Source organism: Schistocerca serialis, chromosome 12 (genome assembly GCF_023864345.2).
Source record: "Schistocerca serialis cubense isolate TAMUIC-IGC-003099 chromosome 12, iqSchSeri2.2, whole genome shotgun sequence".
In the NCBI taxonomy this organism is placed as follows: domain Eukaryota; kingdom Metazoa; phylum Arthropoda; class Insecta; order Orthoptera; family Acrididae; genus Schistocerca; species Schistocerca serialis.
In genome coordinates, this window is record NC_064649.1 from 14,593,613 (window position 1) to 14,614,652 (window position 21,040).

A 21,040-nucleotide genomic window follows, 5' to 3' on the forward strand; every position below is an offset into this window, starting at 1 on the left:
GACGCTAGAAGAAGGAACGGAACGTGTCCAAGAAGAAGGACGTTCCGGCGGTTTCAGTACCGCCTGCTATAAATAGTTTTGGCTCCGGGGATGAGGTGGAGATCCTCGCCTCTGCCGCGGATCTCGCCCTCACAGAACCCTCGGGGGCCTTTCCTATGGACACAGCTGCCTCTCCTCCAGTGGCGGGAGTTGGCTCTGAGGCACCGTCTGCCTCTTAGTCGCCTTCACGCCCTCCCAGTCCCTTCCTGCTTCCATTCTCCAGTGGAACTGCGGCGGTTATTTCCGCCACCCTCCTGAGCTCCGGATGCTTCTGAGTGTTTCCCCTGTTCTCTGCATTGCTCTGCAGGAAACTTGGTTTCCAGCCACGCGGACCCCCGCCCTTCGCAGTTATCGGGGATACTATAAGAACCGCGCTGCCTATCAACGAGCGTCAGGTGGGGTTTGCCTCTTTGTTCACCACTCTGTCTGTAGCTCGCCAGTACCCCTTCTGACGCCTTTAGATGCAGTCGCTGCCAGGGTTGAGCTCTCGCCGGCTATTACTGTTTGCTCTGTTTACATTCCTCCAGATGGAGAGCTCCCCCGACATGTCTTGGCTGCGCTGCTGGCTCAACTCCCGCCACCATTGCTGCTTCTGGGCGATTTCAATGCCAGCAACCCTCTATGGGGTGGGACTGTCTCCGATGACCGCGGTCGTGCCGTGGAGCATGTGTTGGCTCAGCTCGACCTTAGCCTCTTGAACACCGGTGCTCTCACGCATTTCAGTGTGGCCCATGGCTCGTTCTCGGCCATCGATCTCTCTCTTTGCAGCCCTGGACTTGTCCCATCCCTCCTGACCTGTGTGGTAGTGACCATTTTCCCATCTATTTGTCACTGCCCCAGTGTCGTTCTTCTGGGCACCTGTCCCGCTGGGCTCTCAACAGGGCTGACTGGCCGGCTTTTACTTCCGCTGCCACCATTGAGTCTCCCCCACAGAGTGACATTGACGAGGTGGTCCATGTCTTGACCACGTCAATCATTTCTGCGGCCGAGGCTGCCATCCCCCACTCTTCTGGTCTCCCTCAGATGAAGGCTGCCCCTGGTGGTCGCCGGAGATTGCTGAGGCTATTCGCGACCGTAGGCGGGCTCTCCAGCGTCATAGGCGGCACTTGTCTCTGGAGACCCTCATCACCTTTAAGAGGCTCCGTGCCTTGGCCCGTTGTCTTATTGCACGGCGTAAGCAGGAGTGCTGGGAGAGGTATGTCTCATCCTTGGGCTCCCGTGTCTCTCCCTCGCTCGTGTGGTCCCGGATCCGGCGGATTTATGGATACTGGACCCCTATGGGTGTCCCTGGGCTCGCCCTGGACGGCGCTGTTTGCACGGACGCTGCCGCCATTGCTGAACACCTTGCAGCGCATTTTGCTACGAGCTCTGCGACTGCAACTTACCCCCCCCCCCCCCCTCCCCCGCCTTTCGCTCTATAAAGGAACGAGCCCAGCAGACGCCGTTATCATTCCACACGCGTCGTTCTGAAACATACAATGCTCCTTTCAGTGAGAGGGAATTCCTCGCTGCCCTCGCCGATTGCCCTGATACAGCACCAGGACCAGACTGCATCCATGCGCAGATGCTGAAGCATCTCTCCAGGGACTGCCAGAGACACATCCTCACCATCTTTCACCGCATTTGGAGCGAGGGCGTGTTCCCGTCGCAATGGCGAGAGGGTGTTATTGTCCCGATCTTGAAGCCCGGTGCGGACCCACTGGGGGTGGACAGCTATCGTCCCATTACCCTCACCAACGTTTTGTGCAAATTGCTCGAATGTATGGTGGGGCGTTTGTGTTGGGTCCTTGAGTCGCGCGGTCTCCTCGTTCCATCCCAGGGTGGCTTCCGTCGGGGCCGGTCTGCTGCGGACAATTTGGTGCGGCTGGAATCTGCTATCCGTACGGCCTTTGCCCGACGTCAGCATCTCGTTGCTGTATTTTTTGATCTGCGGAAGGCGTATGACACCACATGGAGGCATCACATCCTCGCTACGTTGCATGAGTGGGGTCTTCGTGGTCAGCTCCCGGCTTTTCTTCAAACCTTCTTATTGTGCCGCTCTTTCCGGGTGCAAGTCGGTGTCACCTCTAGTTCCTCTTATATACAGGAAAATGGGGTCCCGCAGAGCTCGGTGTTGATCGTCTCCTTATTTCTCATGGCCATTAATGGTCTGGCTGCAGCTGTGGGGTCGTCGGTGTCTCCTTCTTTGTATGCCGGCGACTTCTGCATTTCATTTAGCTCAACGACTACGGGAGTCGCCGAACGCAGGCTGCAAGTAGCCGTTCACAAGGCAGCATCATGGGCTCTGACTCATGGTTTTCAGTTCTCTGCAGCCAAGACTCAAGTTATGCACTTCTGCAGGCGTCGGACGGTCCACCCTCATCCTGAACTTTACCTCGACGGCCACCTGCTTGAAGTGGAGGACACTTGCCGCTTCTTAGGACTCGTCTTTGATGCCCGGCTCACATGGGTTCCTCATATTACTCAGCTGAAGCAAAAGTGCTGGCGGCACCTCAATGCCCTCCGCTGCCTAAGCCACACGTCTTGGGGTGCAGATCGCTGCACGCTGTTGCGATTGTACAGAGCCCTTGTGCAGTCCAGGCTTGATTATGGGAGCCTGGCCTATGGGTCTGCATCACCCTCAGTGTTGACGTTGTTAGACCCCATACAGCACTGTGGGGTTCGGCTTGCAACTGGCGCTTTTCATACGAGCCCCGTGGGTAGTCTACTGGTGGAGGCCGGTGTTCCCCCGCTGCGGATTCGCCGCCATCGACTGCTCACCGACTATGCTGTCCACGTGCATTGCTCGCCAGGCCATCCCCATCATCGCCTACTTTTCCCTGCCGTGGTACCCCATCTGCCTGAACGGCGACCTCGGTCTGGGCTTTCCATAGCTGTCCGCGTCCAGTCCCTACTGTCGGAACCGGGGTCATTCCCTCTTCTGCCTCCCTTCCGGGTCCGTGCACCTATGCCACCATGGTGTTTGCCCCGGCCGTCCGTCCGTCCGTCCGTCCGTCCGTCTGGACTTGGCACAGGGACCCAAGGACTCGGTTCCGCCTGTGGCCCTCTGTCGCCGTTTTCTTGCGCTCTTCGCCTCATTTTCGGGTTTTGAGACTGTCTACACTGATGGTTCCCTGGTTGATGGTCGCACTGCCTACGCTTTTGCTCACGCTGCCCATGTTGAACAGCGCTCCTTGCCGGCTGGCTGCAGTATTTTTACTGCAGAGCTGGTGGCCATATTGCGCGCTCTTGAGCATATGCGTTCCTGCTCAGGTACGTCCATCGTCATCTGCAGTGACTCCCTGAGCAGCCTCCAGGCCATCGACCGCTGCTATCCCTCTTCTCCTCTGGTATCCTCTATTCGGGAGTCTGTTTCCGCCATTACCCGCTCTGGTCGTTCGGTGGTTTTTGTTTGGACGCCAGGTCACGTTGGCATCCCGGGGAACGAACGTGTCGACAGGCTGGCCAAAGGGGCGATCGACACCCCAGCTTTGGAGATCGGCCTCCCGGCTCGAGATCAGCAGTTGGTGTTGCGCTGTAAGGTGCTTGGGATGTGGGCTGATGAGTGGCGTGGCCTGACATCCCCGAATAAACTGCGGGCTGTTAAGGCGACGACCGATGTGTGGCGGTCCTCCCTGCGGGCTTCTCGCAGGGACTCTGTCATCCTGTGTCGGCTCCACATCGGCCATACCTACCTGACGCACGGCCATCTTTTGCGTCAGGAGGATCCCCCCCTGTGTCGGTGTGGGTCCTGGCTGACGGTCGCCCACATTTTGTTGGAGTGTCCCCGACTGCGCACCCTCCGGTAGTCTTTTAATCTCCCGGGCACTTTGCCTTTGTTTTTATGCGACGATGCCTCCATGGCTGACGACGTTTTAAATTTTGTCTGTGGTAGTCCTTTTTATGGTTCCATTTAGGGAGGTACTGCCCCTTTCCCTTTCTGTGTCTCTTGTCCTCGAGTCTCTTGTATTTGGTTGCAGATTTTAGTGTGTAGTCGGACGGTTGACTCTTTCCCTTTTTTTGTTCTCGTGGTCAGTCAACCAGTCTCCGGCCATCTTCTTTTCTTCTGTTTCTTTCTGTCTGGTGTTCATCTGTACTCTTCTTGTCTGTAGTGTTCGTTGCCACATTTGTGTTCTTTCCGTGCCTGGGGGGGGGGGGTCTCCTTCCCCTTGGGATTTTACCTGCTTCGCGAATTTATGTCTCGCCTGTTTTTGGGATGGGGGACTGATGACCTTCGCTGTTTAGTCCCCCTTAAACATCCCAACAACCACCACCGCTTAGGCCAGTCTAGGAGGTCGAACAGTTAACTGAAATGGGCAACGGAAGGGGAAGCGGTTCATGTTGGTGACCGGTCGTGGAAAGCAGAGCCAGTGGCTCTGCCTTCCGAAAAGATCTCTGTTCTGCTCGAGGTCTGGATTACAAGAGAGAGAGGAAACTGAGTTCCATACCGCACAACACTCCACTGTCCACCCACGTGACGTGTATCCCATGCACGCTATAGGGTACAACCAGTGGCATGAATTCGCTAGCAGTTTCAGCAGAGGTCTCAAGGCGTCTCTTGTCAGCAGCTTTAACTGGACAGAACTGCCTCGGTTTTGCAAGACAGGGGACTTGTGTCACGTAGATACAGCGTAAGTTACTCTGGGAGAAAACTTGTAAAGATTTCACTGGGCCTTTGAAATAAATTTTTTAATCAATTCCCCTAAAATATTCCCTAACTGGCTGCCATCCTATACAATAGAGGCTTCATTCCGCTGTAGCCTTCAGTGGTTCACAACCTCACAGCAGTCCATCAACCCCACCGACGCCCCACACCAAACCCAGGGTTATTGTGCAGTTCGGCCCCCAGGAACTTTTCATACCAGATGAGTGTAACCTCAAATGATTGCGTGGTAGAATAATTAGGGTGTACGTGTACATGGAAATGGTGTTTGCACAGTAATCGCCGACACAGTGTAACTGAGGTGGAATAAGGGGAACCGGCCTTCATTTGCCAAGGTAGATGGAAAACCGCCTTAAAAACCATTCACAAGCTGGCCGGCACACTGGACCTCGACACCAATCTGCTGGGCGGATTCGTGCCGGGGTCCGGCATGCCTTCCTGCTCAGGAAGCAGCACGTTAGACTGCGCGGCTAGTTGGTCGGGCGCAACATTGTATAGTAATTGTCTGTGGCATTACCTGAATTGTTCGCTAATACTGAATCTGCAACTTAATAGAATAAAACGCAATAGACACTAGAAATGTGGGAGAATAATATGAATTAATCCAGAAGTGGGCAAGTGTCCTTGCACCACCACCCCTCCCTCTCCCTCTCCCTCTCCCTCTCCCTCTCCCTCTCCCTCTCCCTCTCCCTCTCCCTCTCCCTCTCCCTCTCCCTTTTCCCCTCTTCCTGGCCCTTCGCATTGTGGTGGAAGCCTATGAGTTAGGGATGGGAAAACTTACCAATTAAAACTGATACTGATAGTTTAATTCAAAATAACCGGTGTCTTATATTATTTGTTTGGTTTCCATTATACCAGTATTTTTATTTTTTTAAATTAATAACTATATAAAAAAGTGGTATATCTATTTGTCATAGCAGTAGTGGTAAGATTATTGGTTTTTAAATCAAACTCTTTTTAAAATGAGTAACACTGGTTCGTAAAATTTCCATTGCTTTGAAATATTCGATTAGTATACAAAATGGGGAAAGCAATCAGTGCTATTTTAATAACAACATTGTCAGTTACAAATGAGCAACACACACAGAATGTAAGAATCAGTGCAGCATTGCTAAGACAATACTGTACCTGTTTTCCTTTATTATGCAGAAGCAGTAAAAGGTGTATGCTAGGCTTGTCATTTGTAGCTCGACAATATTTATTGTAGTTAGAAAGTTTTGTGGCTTAAAAAGGATTGGCATCGTCTTTGAATGATACTGTTTCTGAAAGGAGCCAACTTAGAGAGCAACACATTGTAGGATGAGTATTTGTGAACAGACTGGACAATAAATATTGGCAATTGGATTAATTCGTTGTTGAAATATTAACTATTATAGTGTCATTGTTCCTGTTAAATGTTCTGTTTCACCTCCTATCTAAATTATTCATTTGATTTTTTAAATAAGGATTTTTAGTTTTGTCAGCAAAAAATTAATTTTATTTAAACTCCTGTTAAAAAGTAATTATATTTCACTACAAAACTGTTTTTCATTCTAGATAATCAAAGAAAAATAATGGTACAAGTTTAACACAATTACTTTATAGCTGTCTGTGTCTATGAAATAAGAAAAGAGAAAGTAATTAAGGCAACAGTACTAAATTAAAAACTTAACAATTAATTCATAGCTTTTAATTAAAATAGAAAGTAAGTCATCTACTGCCTGTGTCTATATAATATGCCTTTATCTGCTTGTAGCCCATGGAAAATGGGGCAACTTAAAATCGGAAATATAGTTTTCTATCCTCAGTTTTCACCAGTTAGCACTAACTATTCATATACCCTGGATACAACATGATTTTGAGCAGAGTTACAAAAAACAGGAATTAATAACATAATACCGTTTTTTTTTTTTTTTTTTTTTTTTTTTTTTTTTTTTTTTTTTTTTTTTTTGTAGTATCCGACCTCTCATTACTTTTCGAAAAAAGCAGTGGACAAAATTTTGTTTTATTTAGCTATTTTATTTAATGATCTATTCTGTGTGTAATCTTGAAATATATAATGCAAAAGCTGGGGTAGTCTTAGAATTTTTCAATCTTTGTTTGATGACTATATTTATTACTGGAAAAAGCAAGAAAAAATAGAAAAGCGGTTATTTCAGAAAGAGGTTGTTTTGATTGGTTTTAACAGTCGGGTTAAATTGGAGGTGATGAACATTGGTATAATCAAAAACCAGTTGTTTTTAGTATAGTTTGTTGCTTTTCAGGAGGCACAAGTCAGCACAGCTCTGTTTATGCAGAGAATTATTATACAGTATGCTGCTTGATATTTTATTTCTGTATATAATCTTATGTTGGCTGTATTGCCTTTATCAGTACGTGTCTCTGTTGTAGATCGACATAAGTCAGCTTTGAATAAATTATTACTACTGCCTGTAGTTGTTGGAGGGAATATTATTTCAGTAATGTTCTAAATTTGTTCAGTGGTTTGACGTTGCGTGTATATAATAATACATTTTTTATTTTTTTGACAGTCATAAAAATTCAAGTTTTCTCGCTAGTTGTTTACTCAAATGGCAACAATATAAATATCTTTTTTTAGCCTGTGTTCTCTGCTTTTCATGTATTCCTCACTTTGTGCATTGTGTGTTATTTTTCTTTCAAGATATCAGAATTCCTTCACTCGTATACTTCTTTGTCCCCAGTTGTTATGTCAATTTTATCGCTATTCTCATTGTCCTACTCCTCATTATTTTGATCATTCTTTGGTGTACTCTCTGTTCATAATGTTGATTCCATTCAACTGGTCGAGCAGTTGTTCCTCCTTTCACTGGGGAAAGCAGTGTGATCAGTAAATCTTATCGTGGCTATCCTTCCACCCTGAGAATCCGTTACACTATAGAGACTTCCAGTCAAACACCTGCTGCAGTGCTGGTGATCAGATGCATTAACTCCTCTCAGACCATTCTTTGCCCATAACATCTTCCTTGTGCCCATTTCCTGATACGAGATAACCCCTACCTTTGGAACATGTACCTTTTCGAACTGAACTCACCACCTCCACAGTTTGTCGGTCCATGTCTATTCTGCTGACTATTGGTCTAAAGCTTACTTTGTCTTGTGACCCTACCATCTCTTAGCCCTCACTGCAGCGTGTGCTATGTACTTTATTTGCAGTTTCCTCGTATACTGGATTCGTGGTATTTCGGTTCTGCCCTCTTCTCATTGGCTAGCTGGTGGTTGCCAATCTTTTGCAACTGGTCTCTTTCCTGTCGTAGGGCAAAAATACATACAAATTTCAACTTCTTTTTTATGTTTATGCTCATCAAATTTGTTTAGTTGGTGTGGGTGTGCGTGGCAGAGGGTGGGGGGTGGGGTGGGGGGTGGGGGGCACAAGTACGTGTGGTTTTCTTCAATTTTTTTTTCTGAAACGCTCAGACTGAAACACAAGTTTTGAAAGATTGTGATGGTAGATTGTCTAAAATTTTCCACTCAGTGTTTTTCATACCTCTGTTTCCAGTTGTGTAATTACTTTTTGCCAACATTTACTTTCTGTGTAGTTACATAATATACCATCACTGTTAATGTCGGTGACACTTAGAAAGGACTGATACAAAAGATGAATAAGAAAACGAACCCTTTGCTTTCTCAGTTTTAAGTAACTTCAGGTATACTTTAAACATTCTCATCTCAATATCCGGCGCAGCACTGTTTCCAAGCAGTTACCGTGTATTCTTACTTCTGACAACACACTTAAATGTACAGCAAAGACACATGATAGTTCTTTATTATGGCGTTCCATGGGAAACTGTGCAGTTCTCAAGAGTAATCTAAAATCTCTGAATAGTTGATATTGATATATGTACACTACTGGCCATTAAAATTGCTACACCAAGAAGAAATGCAGATGATAAACGGGTATTCATTGGACAAATATATTATACTAGAACTGACATGTGATTACACTTTCACGCAATTTGGGTGCATAGTTCCTGAGAAATCAGGACCCACAACAACCACCTCTGGCCATAATAACGGCCTTGATACGTCTGGGCATTGAGTCAAACAGAGCTTGGATGGCGTGTACAGGTACAGCTGCCCATGCAGCTTCAACACGATACCACAGTTCATCAAGAGTAGTGACTGGCGTATTGTGACGAGCCAGTTGCTCGGCCACCATTGACCAGATGTTTTCAGTTGGGGAGTGATCTGGAGAATGTGCTGGCCAGGGCAGCAGTCGAACATTTTCTGTATCCAGAAATACCCATACGGGACCTTCAACATGCGGTCGTGCATTATCCTGCTGAAATGTAGGGTTTCACAGGGATCGAATGAAGGGTAGAACCACGGGTTGTAACACATCTGAAACGTAACGTCCACTGTTCAGAGTGCCGTCAATGCGAACAAGAGGTGACCGAGACGTGTAACCAATGGCACCCCATACCATCACGGCAAGTGATACGCCAGTATGGCGATGACGAATACATGCTTCCAATGTGCGTTCACCGCAATGTCGCCAAACACGGATGCGACCATCATGATGGTGTAAACAGAACCTGGATTCATCCGAAAAAATGACGTTTTGCCATTCGTGCTCCCAGGTTTGTCGTTGAGTACACCATCGCACGCGCTCCTGTCTGTGATGCACCGTCAAGGGTAACTACAGCTATGGTCTCCGAGCTGATAATCCATGCTGCTGCAAACATCGTCGAACTGTTCATGCAGATGGTTGTTGTCTTGCAAACGTCCCCATCTGTTGACTCAGGGATCGAGACGTGGCTGCACGATCTGTTACAGCCATGCGGATAATATGCCTGTCATCTCGACTGTTACTGATACGAGGCCGTTGGGATCCAGCGCAGCATTCCGTATTACCCTCCTGAACCCACCGATTCCATGTTCTGTAACAGTCATTGGATCTCGACCAACGCGAGCAGCAATGTCGCGATACGATAAACCGCAATTGCAATAGGCTACAATCCGACCTTTATCAAAAACATGATGGTACCCATTTCTCCTCCTTACACGAGGCATCACAACAACGTTTCACCAGGCAACGCCAGTCAACTACTGCTTGTGTATGAGAAATTGGTTGGAAACGTTCCTCACGTCACCACGTTGTAGGTGTCACTACCGGCGCCAACCTTGTTTGAATGCTCTGAAAAGCTAATCACTTGCATATCACAGCATCCTCTTCCTGTCGGTTAAATTTCACGTCTGTAGCACGTCATCTTCGTGGTGTAGCAATTTTAATGGCCAGTAGTGTATATTACTTTATTTGTGGTATGATACACTACTGAGCAAGAATAATAATACAGATGGAAAATGAAAAGAAAAAGTTACACACGCCTGAGTAATTATGTCGTAACACAGTGCAACAGTGATTAAATCGACAAAAGAGTCCATGTAAGGTAAAAGATAATGCTGTCAGTGGCCTGACAGGCAGTTGGAACGGCACAGTGCCACACTGGGGTCAGTCACATCACAGGTGGTATGCCCTCGCCTTCCTCTGAGCTCCAAACTGGCTCACTGTGACATTCAGTTTAATTTGCACTTAGAGCCACATCACAGCTCAGCATTTTTCAAGTTGTCGAGTCATTTCCTGAGTTGCTTGTGCTGCCCGGGAATCTGATCCCAGACTTGCGGATTGCCCACCTAGTCACCCTCAAAGCTTTGTAGTGTACTTTGTCCTCGAGCTCCCTGCAAATTGATCTCTATCTGCAGTACTCCCTGTGAGAGACTTTACTTCCTCTGTTTGTCAACTGGTCTTTCTTTGTCCTCAGTAAAATTGTAGATACCATTGTAGTGGTCAGCATGTGCTGGCAGACGTTGGGGGAGAGACGTGTGGTGTGTGTGTGTGGGGGGGGGGGGGGGGGGGGGGTTAGGAGAAAGCCACCCCGGACCTGCAGTGACTACTTCTGCTTTCAGATTGCTCGCCCAAGTCCGTTTGGGAAATGTCAAGTGAATTGTGTCCGTGGGTATATATGTGCGTACCTCGAAGCACAGTGTGAGGACGGGGGAAAGGAACACTATCTGCAGTATTTCTGAGCTGTAGGGAAGTACGGTAATAGTGGGTACTGTATTTTATATATTAGTGAGATGTATGTGCATTTCTTACGTCCTACTTGTCAGTTTTTGGAGTGGTGGTAAGACCAAAGGTGTCTCGTATCAGTTTCTAAGGGAAAGTGAGATATCGTTGCGAATACTAGTGGTGAAAATGGATTTGTAGCAAATGTATTATTAACATTTAATTCTGGGATAAAATTTGGTTGTGCTTATTGTAACACTGAAGTCAAATGCATCTGCCTTTCATTTCTGGAATCTTGAAATACACAGCTGGTTCTCACAGAAAGTTATTTTGTTTCATGAAGCTATGTAAAAAGCAGAACTGCGATCTCTTATGAATGATGAAACGTTTAAAATTTGATGCTATCCTCGCTGCTTATGAGAAGTCAGTTCTTAGATTACCACTTTACGTAAATCTTACTCACTTGCAATCTATCTCATTTGTGTTACACTGATACTATATTTGTTAAAGAAGAATTTTACATTCACATTGGACAGTGCACTTCAAATGTAGAGCAACGGTTTTGTGTTATAATGTTGAGTACACTTCTCTTTAGTCATGATTGAAAATTGGAAGAGGAATGACTATTGACGCAATGCCTGCTCAATACATTGTCAGCATACAGGCAAACAGCGTAATAATGTGAACAACAGTAACATCTACAGGACACTGGCAACAACATTTTACAGTAGTGACACTTACTCGAGTGGCCTCCATTTGGCCTTACGGATGTGCCGATTGATGGCCCGATATTTATGAGGTCGATCGTAGCTAGACAGGCACTCTCCCTCTACTACCTGAGGCCTCTTTCTCCCCCTTAACTGCAGCTCGCACCTTGCACTGCTCCTTGCCAACGGCAGTCAGTAGAAGATGTAACTTTCCGTACTGTGTTGTCAGGTATATGTTTGCGTCTGCCTCACCTGACAACATCAAGCAGTGGAAGTGCCCAGACGGCAAGTTCGTGCAGAACCTGCCGGGCCACAACGCAATTATCAACTGCCTGGCGGTGAATCCGGAGGGGGTGCTGGTGTCGGGTGCGGACAATGGCACGCTGCACTGCTGGGACTGGCGCACCGGCTACAACTTCCAACGCTTGCAGGTGAGGCGCTGCCGGCTGTCTGTGCTGTGCAGTTTAATTGTGAATTTCATTTCCCTGTGCCCAATTTAGTTGGTGTTGCTTGTTATTCTTTTAATTTTTTGAAGCATAATTTATTTTGTGCAGTCTCCAGGTGTATGGAAACTTTGCTGCTTGCCACATACAGCAAGGTGTTGATTGGGAACAAGCACATTTAACCTGAGCAATACCAGTGCATTTTCAGTGACATACTACCAGTGAGGGAGTATTTTGTGGCCACTGCAAAAAATAAAAAATAAACAAATATTGTTAATTCTCATTGACTTTTATTAACGATATGCATTTTAAATAGAGACTGGTGCTTAAGTATGGTCCACAACATGATAATATGTTTTAGCATTCTCTTACCAGTAGCAACCCATTTTGAATAACATACTACCAACCCGGAAGGGGGGGGAGGGGTGCACACTTTAAGACCAACACAATAAGAATAAAATACAAACCTTGTTTTGTTGACTTTTATTAACGACATCATTTGAACATGAAAATACTGAATATGATATTTATTGTGGAATTTTGAATCGAGTACTAAGGGGAAGGGGTGAAGAGACTTTCTGACCACCTCAGTTAAAAATAAATTTTCGAATTAAATTTAATTGAAAAAAAAATAATAAAATAAAAATAAAGACGTCTGAGTACTGTCAAAGTAGCAAAGTCACTGTCACTGGAGTTTCCCCTTACAAAAGTGTAACATCAGGTATGTGCATTAGTGCTGACACTATTTAAAATCAATGTGGAGGATGCACTTACAGCCTGGAGAAGCAAATGTGAAGGCATGAGAGTCCTTGTAGGGGACAAAATCTCGTATGCACTTTTCTTTGCTGATGATCAAGTCATTGTAGCAGGAGACATGGATGATGCTGAGTACATGCTTTGGAAGTTAAAAGAGGAGTATGGAAGATAGTTCCTCACAATAAGCATGACAAAAACCAAATATCTGAACATTTGCAACAATACGACAGAGGATCTGGAGTTTGCAGCCAGTAAGATCAGGGGATGCAGGTCTTTTAAGTATCTGGTAGTTACGATGTCATCAGATGGAAGGAGTGAAGATGACACAAATAATAAAGTAGGGCAGGGCAGGGGACTGTATGGCAACTGAACTCAGTTCTTTTCAATAACAAAAAGGCTCAAACATGTGATGTATCTTTCAGTTGTTGAAAACATCTTTATGTACAGAACAAAAATGTGGGTACTGAACAGAAATGAGTTGCTTGGACTGGGACTTTTGGAGATGAAGTTGTGGCCTCTCCAAGGTGGACTGTTTACTAAATACCAAATTAAGAGAAAGTATGGGTGTCAGTAATAGACACCAGTAATAGACACTGCAGAGACAAAATTTCTAAAATATTGCCGACATCTAGAAGGGATGGGTGATAGTTGACGGCCAAAGAAAGTGTGGGAGTGGCCCCAGTAGAAAGAAGAAAGTTTGGGCAAACGTGGGGGAGCAGGGATCAAGATGTCTGGGACATGATGGATGCCAGAGGACTATGAGGAGGAGGCTGGCCCAGTCGAAGGAATTGGAATGCGGAAAGTGACAAGTGGCACCAGCTGCAGATTACTTAAAATACGTTGATGAGAGAATCTGGTTAGAAGAAGTCATTAAAAACAATAAATATATTTTTCAGAATTTTACCATACTAACAAGGGAATGGTCAGACTTGTCATGCCGAAACATGTATTGCTTTTTTTAGCACTGTTATTTAACTGTGCAAAAGGTCCATATGCAAAATTGTAGCTGCTGACATGAACTGGAAGTCACCTAAAAAAAATCACGAACATGGCTGTGTTTCCTGCTTGGCGCTTGCAGTGATGGCTGGCCACCCCTGGAAATGGCGAGTCGTGAGCGTTGTGCGCATGGTCGGGAAGTGCGGCCGTCTTATTGCGGAGTTCACTAAAGAGGAATATCGCTGCACGGTTTTGGTGGAAAGGGGAAACGAATATTCGTTTCTGTGGCATGCACATCCTTTTAATTTGTGGTACGTATTTCGAAACATACCGTTCTGAAACTGGTTAGAGATGTGAAAGATGTTCTGTACATGTTCATCTATACTCCGCAAGCCACTTTACGGTGAACATTCAATCTCCCCTCACAGGTGATGGGGAACCCTGTAAATGTTTTGCTGCTTGCCATGGAGATGTACCACAGACGCCAAATGAAGCAATCAACAGAAAACACGCGTGAAGACTATGTGCTGTGTGATGTGGTTGTTAAACTTCTAGACGAGCATGTAAATGGTGCAGACATGTGGCTTGAAACAACTGAAACACTCAATATTGCAGACTGTGAATCTACAGACGGCGAAGCCACCAACTAAAGTTGCACTCATGAAGACTCTTCGAGTGATAGTGCCACGTACCATCATCAATTATCTCCGAAAGTAACACCAGCAACTACAATTACCTTATCAGACAAAGAAAAAGCGGTGACATATTGGTTGAACGAAAGTGGTAAGAAATGCCTACATGTCAGTACTGTTCAAAATAAGTATCACTTTGTCCGTTCCGAACGTGAATTGTATAGATGGAAAAAGGAAGTCACTGGACGACGTAAGAGTTGACTGGAAATTGCGACGGAGATAAACGCGCGACTTTCTGAGCTATTTACCAATGCCAGACAACAGTCATTTAGTGTCAGCAATACAACTTTGCATGATTGGGCGTTAGAGATTGCCAATGCTATAGGCGCTAACGAATTTACAGCTTCTCAAAGTTGGATTAGTCGCTTCAAAAGATCACATAAAATTGTGGCAAGAAAGATAACAAAATTTGTATTGAAATGATAGAAGCTTTTTTATGAATGAAAAAAATAAGATCGCTAGTTTTAGTGAATCGTACGTGTACAATGCAGATCAGTCAGGTTTTCAAAAAGAAATGAGTGCGAAAAGAACACTGTCATTCAAAGGGGAAAAACATATTGAGGCGATTGCGCAGTCCACGACTGCACTCACCCATTCATACACTATAATGCCCATAATTAGTCTGGATGGTTCATTGCTACCTAAACTATATGTGTGTTTTCAAGAACCAACTGGACATTTTGGACTACGTGTCAAAAGGACAATGTTCTACGCAAACAATCTTGTGGTAGACGCATCGAAGTCTGAAAAAATGGAAAATGAAAACGTTATCCTTTTCATGCATCATGCTTTTCTTCCATTCTGCGGGAACAAATCTCTTCTCCTTCTGGATTCGTGGTCAGGTCATAAAAGGTCTGATTCATTAAAAGCTGTATTTCAAGCCCACCCTGACAAAGAAGTAGAGATACTTCAGATTCCACCTGGCACGACGAACGTAATTCAACCTTTAGACAGAGAATTTTTGCGTCAGTGGAAGGCATTTTACAGAAAACTTACAGAGAAAATTATTGTGTGCAGATCACTGCAATTTCCTGCCTATCACCGTGACAATATTCTCAAGCTGCAATCAGTATTACATTATCAATTTTCCTCCCAACGGTTTCAGAATTTGATTAAATATGCGTGAAACTCCTCGAAATATGCTGATACTAGGCCTGATTCATTCCTAACACCAGCCCAGTTTTGTCTACGGACATCTAACAACGTCTGTGATTCGCAGGGCTGTCAAATGTCGTCTTTGCTTGTATGTTCTTGGTGCACAAGAAACCTATGTTTTGAACATTGTATTACTATTTTGCATTTTTGCGGTAATTACAAGAAATAAAATTTGGACGTTTTCTAAATCGTATATTTATTTGTGTCTATTTCATAGCTATTTGGAAAGAATGTTGTAGATAACATATCAGCCATATTTGTCAACGAATGTTTAATTATCATACGATCGCTTTCACTGGGGGTATCAGCTCTCTCACTGCTGTGGCAAGAGAGCGGCGCGTAGCTAACTCCACCTTGTCCCTAGATGGCATTGGTATAACGTAGCGAGAGAGGTCAGGGTTGTACAAGAGGCAGTTATAAGTGCGGAAACCATGTGACAATAATGTCTTATTTCATAAAATTGTTTACAGACTTCCAGGTCGTGTCAGCAGCTAAAATTCTGCATACAAACTTCTTGCAATGTTAACTCACAGTGGTAAAAAAAGCAACACAGGTTTCGACATGACAAGTCTGACCGTTCCCTTGTAAGTACATGACCAGATAACAATATTTACAAAAGGTGGGAAGAAAGTACCATCACCCTGTTGGTATTGTTAGGGTTACGATAGACTGTAAGATAGACTGTTGGATGTTTCTTAGCTACCAGACAAAGCCCTTCATCAGACAAAGAAAAAGAAGGAGGCTGTTCATTCAGACACACAGCTCATTAGTGGCTACCCTGAAGTAGAATGTGGTGCTGTGGTTTCAGTGAAGCTGTTGCACTGCATGGTCGCTTTCACAGCTTTTACAAGACTGGAGTAGGCTGTAGTGGAAGGATGTATGACAGCTCATATATAAGCCATGGGTGGGGAGGGCAATTTTGGTCTGTGAAGGTTCCAGTGAGATGCTTGACATATTTGGAGGCCACAGCTCATTAGTACAGATGTGACAGTTGCAAGTGGCTAGGGTGTATGAAAGAGACTTCTTGTTATGGAGTAAGTGGCAGCTATTGAACTGTACGTATTGTTGGTGTACAGTACACTTGATGTGGACAGAGGTAAAGATATAGCCATCTTTGAAATGGAGTTTGACATTGAGGATAGAGGCTTGTTGGGCTGTGGAGGACTGTTCAAAGTGAAATGAGGGAGAGGATATTGAGGTTCTGTAGGAATGGGGATAGAGTGTGCCCACTTGTGATCCAAATCATGAAGACGTCATCAGTGAATCTGAACCAGGTGAGGAGTTTAGGACTCTGGATGGTTAGGAAGATTTTCTCTAGATAGCCCTTGTATAAGTTGGCATTGGATGGTGCCATGCAGGTGCCCATTGTTGTACTGCAGATTTGTTTGTGGATGATGCTTTCAAAGGAGAAGTAATTGTGGGGTGAGGATATAATTGGTCATGGTGACCAGCAAGGAGCTTTTGGGCTTGTAATCAGTCGGTGGGGGAGGGGGGGGGGGGGAGGTAGTTTTCAGTACTGGCAAGGCCATGGGCTCTGGGGATTTTAGAGTTGAGGGAAGTGTCATTGACAGTGATGAGCAGGGTACTGGGTGCAAAGGGAACACGAACTATGGATAGTCAGCAGACAAAATGGTTAGCATCTTTTTATAACAGTTTGTCCAAAAAGTGGTCAATATGACCGCCAGCTCTTTGTCACATTGCACCTTTCCAGTCAACTGGCGAGTTTGATCCCACTGCTTGAGATGTAGGCTCATTCGTTTGGACCTCTGTAAACAATGGAGGAGCAATACTAGGGTCCAGTGGTACCACTTGAGGTCAGCTGGGGGCAGCATTAGCTAAGTTAGTGAGGAGGTGCAGAATAGAGATATCAGGTTGTCTCGCACTTGTGGGAGGGGATGTGGTTGTAGAATATTGAGGTAAGTGACTGGTTTCACACTCCCTTCAGCATAAAAGAGCAGCTCACAAACTTTCTCTTAGGCTGTGTCTTTAATTTTGAAGATATTCTTGTACACTGCAAAAACTTCACAGTATTCCTCGGACCCAAAATACACATATCACAGATGTTGGCCCTCAGATTTAGAAGAAATGTCAGTTTCTGACTGAAGACTGCATACTGGTGAATGTCTTCTCGAGTGCACTGACATTTTATTTGTGAATTCTCTGCACTCTTCAGAGCCTTTTTAAATCTGTAAATGATGTGGATCAAACTGCAAACATTTCCTTTAAACAGTCCACAAAAATTTTACTGGATTACTAATTTTTAACTGCTGACAATATATACACGTAGGGTATCACTATTCAATGTCATATATACTGATGAAGAAACGGAAGGCTTTCTGTCCTTGAATTTCCATTTGTTTTATTAGTGCCTTCAAATGGCAGCTTATGGAAGTAGTTTGAGAGCAGAAGTACTACAGAGCTGGTCACTACATTCTTCACCATTGCCTCAGTTTTCTTCTGGTTATATGTCGTCCCAAAAATAAAAATTAACTACTTTTTTTCCTACCTCACACAGTGACGATAGTGTTCACTGTCTGTGCCTTATTGTAAGTGATCTTTGGTCCTTCTGCTCCAACATTTGGATTTAGAACATTTATCACTGCCTCAATGTCATTTTCCAGGCTCCCGTGCAGCCAGGTTCTATGGACAGCGAGTCCGGCATTTTCTCCATGACTTTCGACATGAGCGGTAGCCGACTCATTACTACTGAGGCAGACAAGACGATAAAGATTTACAAGGAGGACGACACGGCTGTAAGTACTCACTGTGTCGTACGTACTGCTGAGTGAATTGTTTGGTATACGATACTAACATAACTCTTTTTGTGTCTGCAGACTGAAGAAACACACCCGATCCACTGGCGACCAGAAATACTCAAGAGGAGGAAATACTAAGTGTGGTGAAAGTTGCGGTGCACGTGTATGTAAAGGATCGGTCATGGCTGTCCGACCTAAAAATAAATGCGATGTCAGTATAGAAACAGTTCATCTCTCACTGATTCCTCCAACAGTCATAACAAATCAAGAAAAAGCAGAATCGTTGCAGTTCATTATCTTTTACTGTAAGAGAATTTGTGTGTGTATGGTGACTGATCCATTTTTTGGAAAAGAATATAGGCATTTTAATTAAAGAAATCAGTTATGTACAGCATTCTGTAGCCACCATTAATTCATTTTCAGTTTTGAGATGAATGCTGTTGCTTAACCGACAATCAACTCTGAGGTCATAGTGAAATAGAAAAATCAATAAAAACTGAAACATTTTGTCTTGTTAGAAAAATATATTTCTATATTAAAATGTTAAAATTATTTTGTTTCAAAACTTAAAGTAGCAAATATGCAGGAATTATATTCAGTATGTCTGCTGAAAGCAGAATAAGGATTTTTCCGCGAATCACATTTGCTAAGCATAAGGCAACTTGTGTAACATAATGTAAGTTCAGTCCCTTAATTAGAATTTACCTGTCATACATTTATAGTAATATAGCTTTCTAGCAAAATGAAATTAAATTTTTAATTAAATTGGTGTTTTTAAAGTATATTTATTTTTATTGATGCACTGTTTGGGAATCTCCATCTTCCTAGGAGACATAAATATATATCACGAGTAATCAACTCGTCAGCTACAGCATGTCTGCTGATATCTGAGGTAAGCAACCAGATACGCCACTAAGAAACTGTCGCATAAAAATTATGGCACTATTGTATAGAAATGGAAGAGATTTGGAATCGACAGAAGTAGTCATTAATATAAAATTGTTGCACAATTGGAAAAAAAAAAGAAAAGAAAAAAAATTAAAAGCACAAAACTAAGTCAGTTTTACAGATTTGGCCATATTTCTGATGCCAGATACCATTTGTATCCTTTGGCTTGACGAGACCATCAGTTTCAGTTGTGTTAATTTTACACAAAAGGCTGTCTTGCTGAAATCTGCCGCAGTGCATTTCTGTAGGTTATTTGAGCCAGCAGGTGAGTCGCGAACACAGAAGTGAGTGCTGGAGGCTGATAGGTTAGCGTATCAGCCGCACGGTCTGGAACTCGTAGCGAGTGCTCATCACGATGTAGACCAGGAAGGCTGGCAGGACTGAAATAAGAGGAGAGAATGTCACTTGTAGACAATCAGTACTTTGATTTTGAGAAACTGCTTATGCGTGGATGCTGTTCGATAAAAACCTGTTGTCTTCATCAGCTGAACTGCATTGCAATTAAAACATCCTTCACATGAAAATAAAGAGTCTGTTCACAAGCTACCACCATACGTATCGGTAACAATAACAGTAGGTAGGTTTAATAATGAATAGGACAATAGGAATGCGGGTAAGCTACTACAAACAGCATAGTGAACGCATTATTGTGTCCAAGATAGATACGAAGCCCACACCTACTACAGTAGTACAAGTTTATATGCCAACTAGCTCTGCAGATGACGAAGAAATTGAAGAAATGTATGATGAAATAAAAGAAATTATTGAGATTGTGAAGGGAGACGAAAATTTAATAGTCATGGGTGACTGGAATTCGAGTGTAGGAAAAGGGAGAGAAGGAAACATAGTAGGTGAATATGGATTGGGGGACAGAAATGAAAGAGGAAGCCGCATGGTAGAATTTTGCACAGAGCACAACATAATCATAACTAACACTTGGTTTAAGAATCATGAAAGAAGGTTGTATACATGGAAGAACCCTGGAGATACTAAAAGGTATCAGATAGATTATATAATGGTAAGACAGAGATTTAGGAACCAGGTTTTAAATTGTAAGACATTTCCAGGGGCAGATGTGGACTCTGACCACAATCTATTGGTTATGACCTGTAGATTAAAACTGAAGAAACTGCAAAAAGGTGGGAATTTAAGGAGATGGGACCTGGATAAACTAAAAGAACCAGAGGTTGTACAGAGATTCAGGGAGAGCATAAGGGAGCAATTGACAGGAGTGGGGGAAATAAATACAGTAGAAGAAGAATGGGTAGCTTTGAGGGATGAAGTAGTGAAGGCAGCAGAGGATCAAGTAGGTAAAAAGACGAGGGCTAGTAGAAATCCTTGGGTAACAGAAGAAATATTGAATTTAATTGATGAAAGGAGAAAATATAAAAATGCAGTAAGTGAAACAGGCAAAAAGGAATACAAACGTCTCAAAAATGAGATCGACAGGAAGTGCAAAATGGCTAAGCAGGGATGGCTAGAGGACAAATGTAAGGATGTAGAGGCCTATCTCACTAGGGGTAAGATAGATACCGCCTACAGGAAAATTAAAGAGACCTTTGGAGATAAGAGAACGACTTGTATGAATATCAAGAGCTCAGATGGAAACCCAGTTCTAAGCAAAGAAGGGAAAGCAGAAAGGTGGAAGGAGTACATAGAGGGTCTATACAAGGGCGATGTACTTGAGGACAATATTATGGAAATGGAAGAGGGTGTAGATGAAGATGAAATGGGAGATATGATACTGCGTGAAGAGTTTGACAGAGCACTGAAAGACCTGAGTCGAAACAAGGCCCCCGGAGTAGACAATATTCCATTGGAACTACTGACGGCCGTGGGAGAGCCAGTCCTGACAAAACTCTACCATCTGGTGAGCAAGATGTATGAAACAGGCGAAATACCCTCAGACTTCAAGAAGAATATAATAATTCCAATCCCAAAGAAAGCAGGTGTTGACAGATG

The 21,040-nt window shown here is 44.1% G+C and overlaps 2 protein-coding genes across 2 annotated transcripts in view; one reads left to right on the plus strand and one right to left on the minus strand.

Annotated features, from left to right (window-relative positions):
- LOC126428120 (pleiotropic regulator 1) overlaps positions 1–18,912 on the plus strand; it is a 46,450-nt gene extending 27,538 nt beyond the window's left edge. Inside the window, exons 8-10 of the mRNA XM_050090026.1 lie at positions 11,622–11,823; positions 17,996–18,127; positions 18,209–18,912. Coding sequence (XP_049945983.1) covers positions 11,622–11,823; positions 17,996–18,127; positions 18,209–18,268 — 394 coding nt within the window. The 3' untranslated portion in view covers positions 18,269–18,912. The remainder of the gene's footprint in view (positions 1–11,621; positions 11,824–17,995; positions 18,128–18,208) is intronic.
- LOC126428121 (uncharacterized) overlaps positions 18,900–21,040 on the minus strand; it is a 72,759-nt gene continuing 70,618 nt past the window's right edge. Inside the window, exon 6 of the mRNA XM_050090027.1 lies at positions 18,900–19,458. Within this exon, the coding sequence (XP_049945984.1) occupies positions 19,385–19,458 (74 nt within the window). The 3' untranslated portion in view covers positions 18,900–19,384. The remainder of the gene's footprint in view (positions 19,459–21,040) is intronic.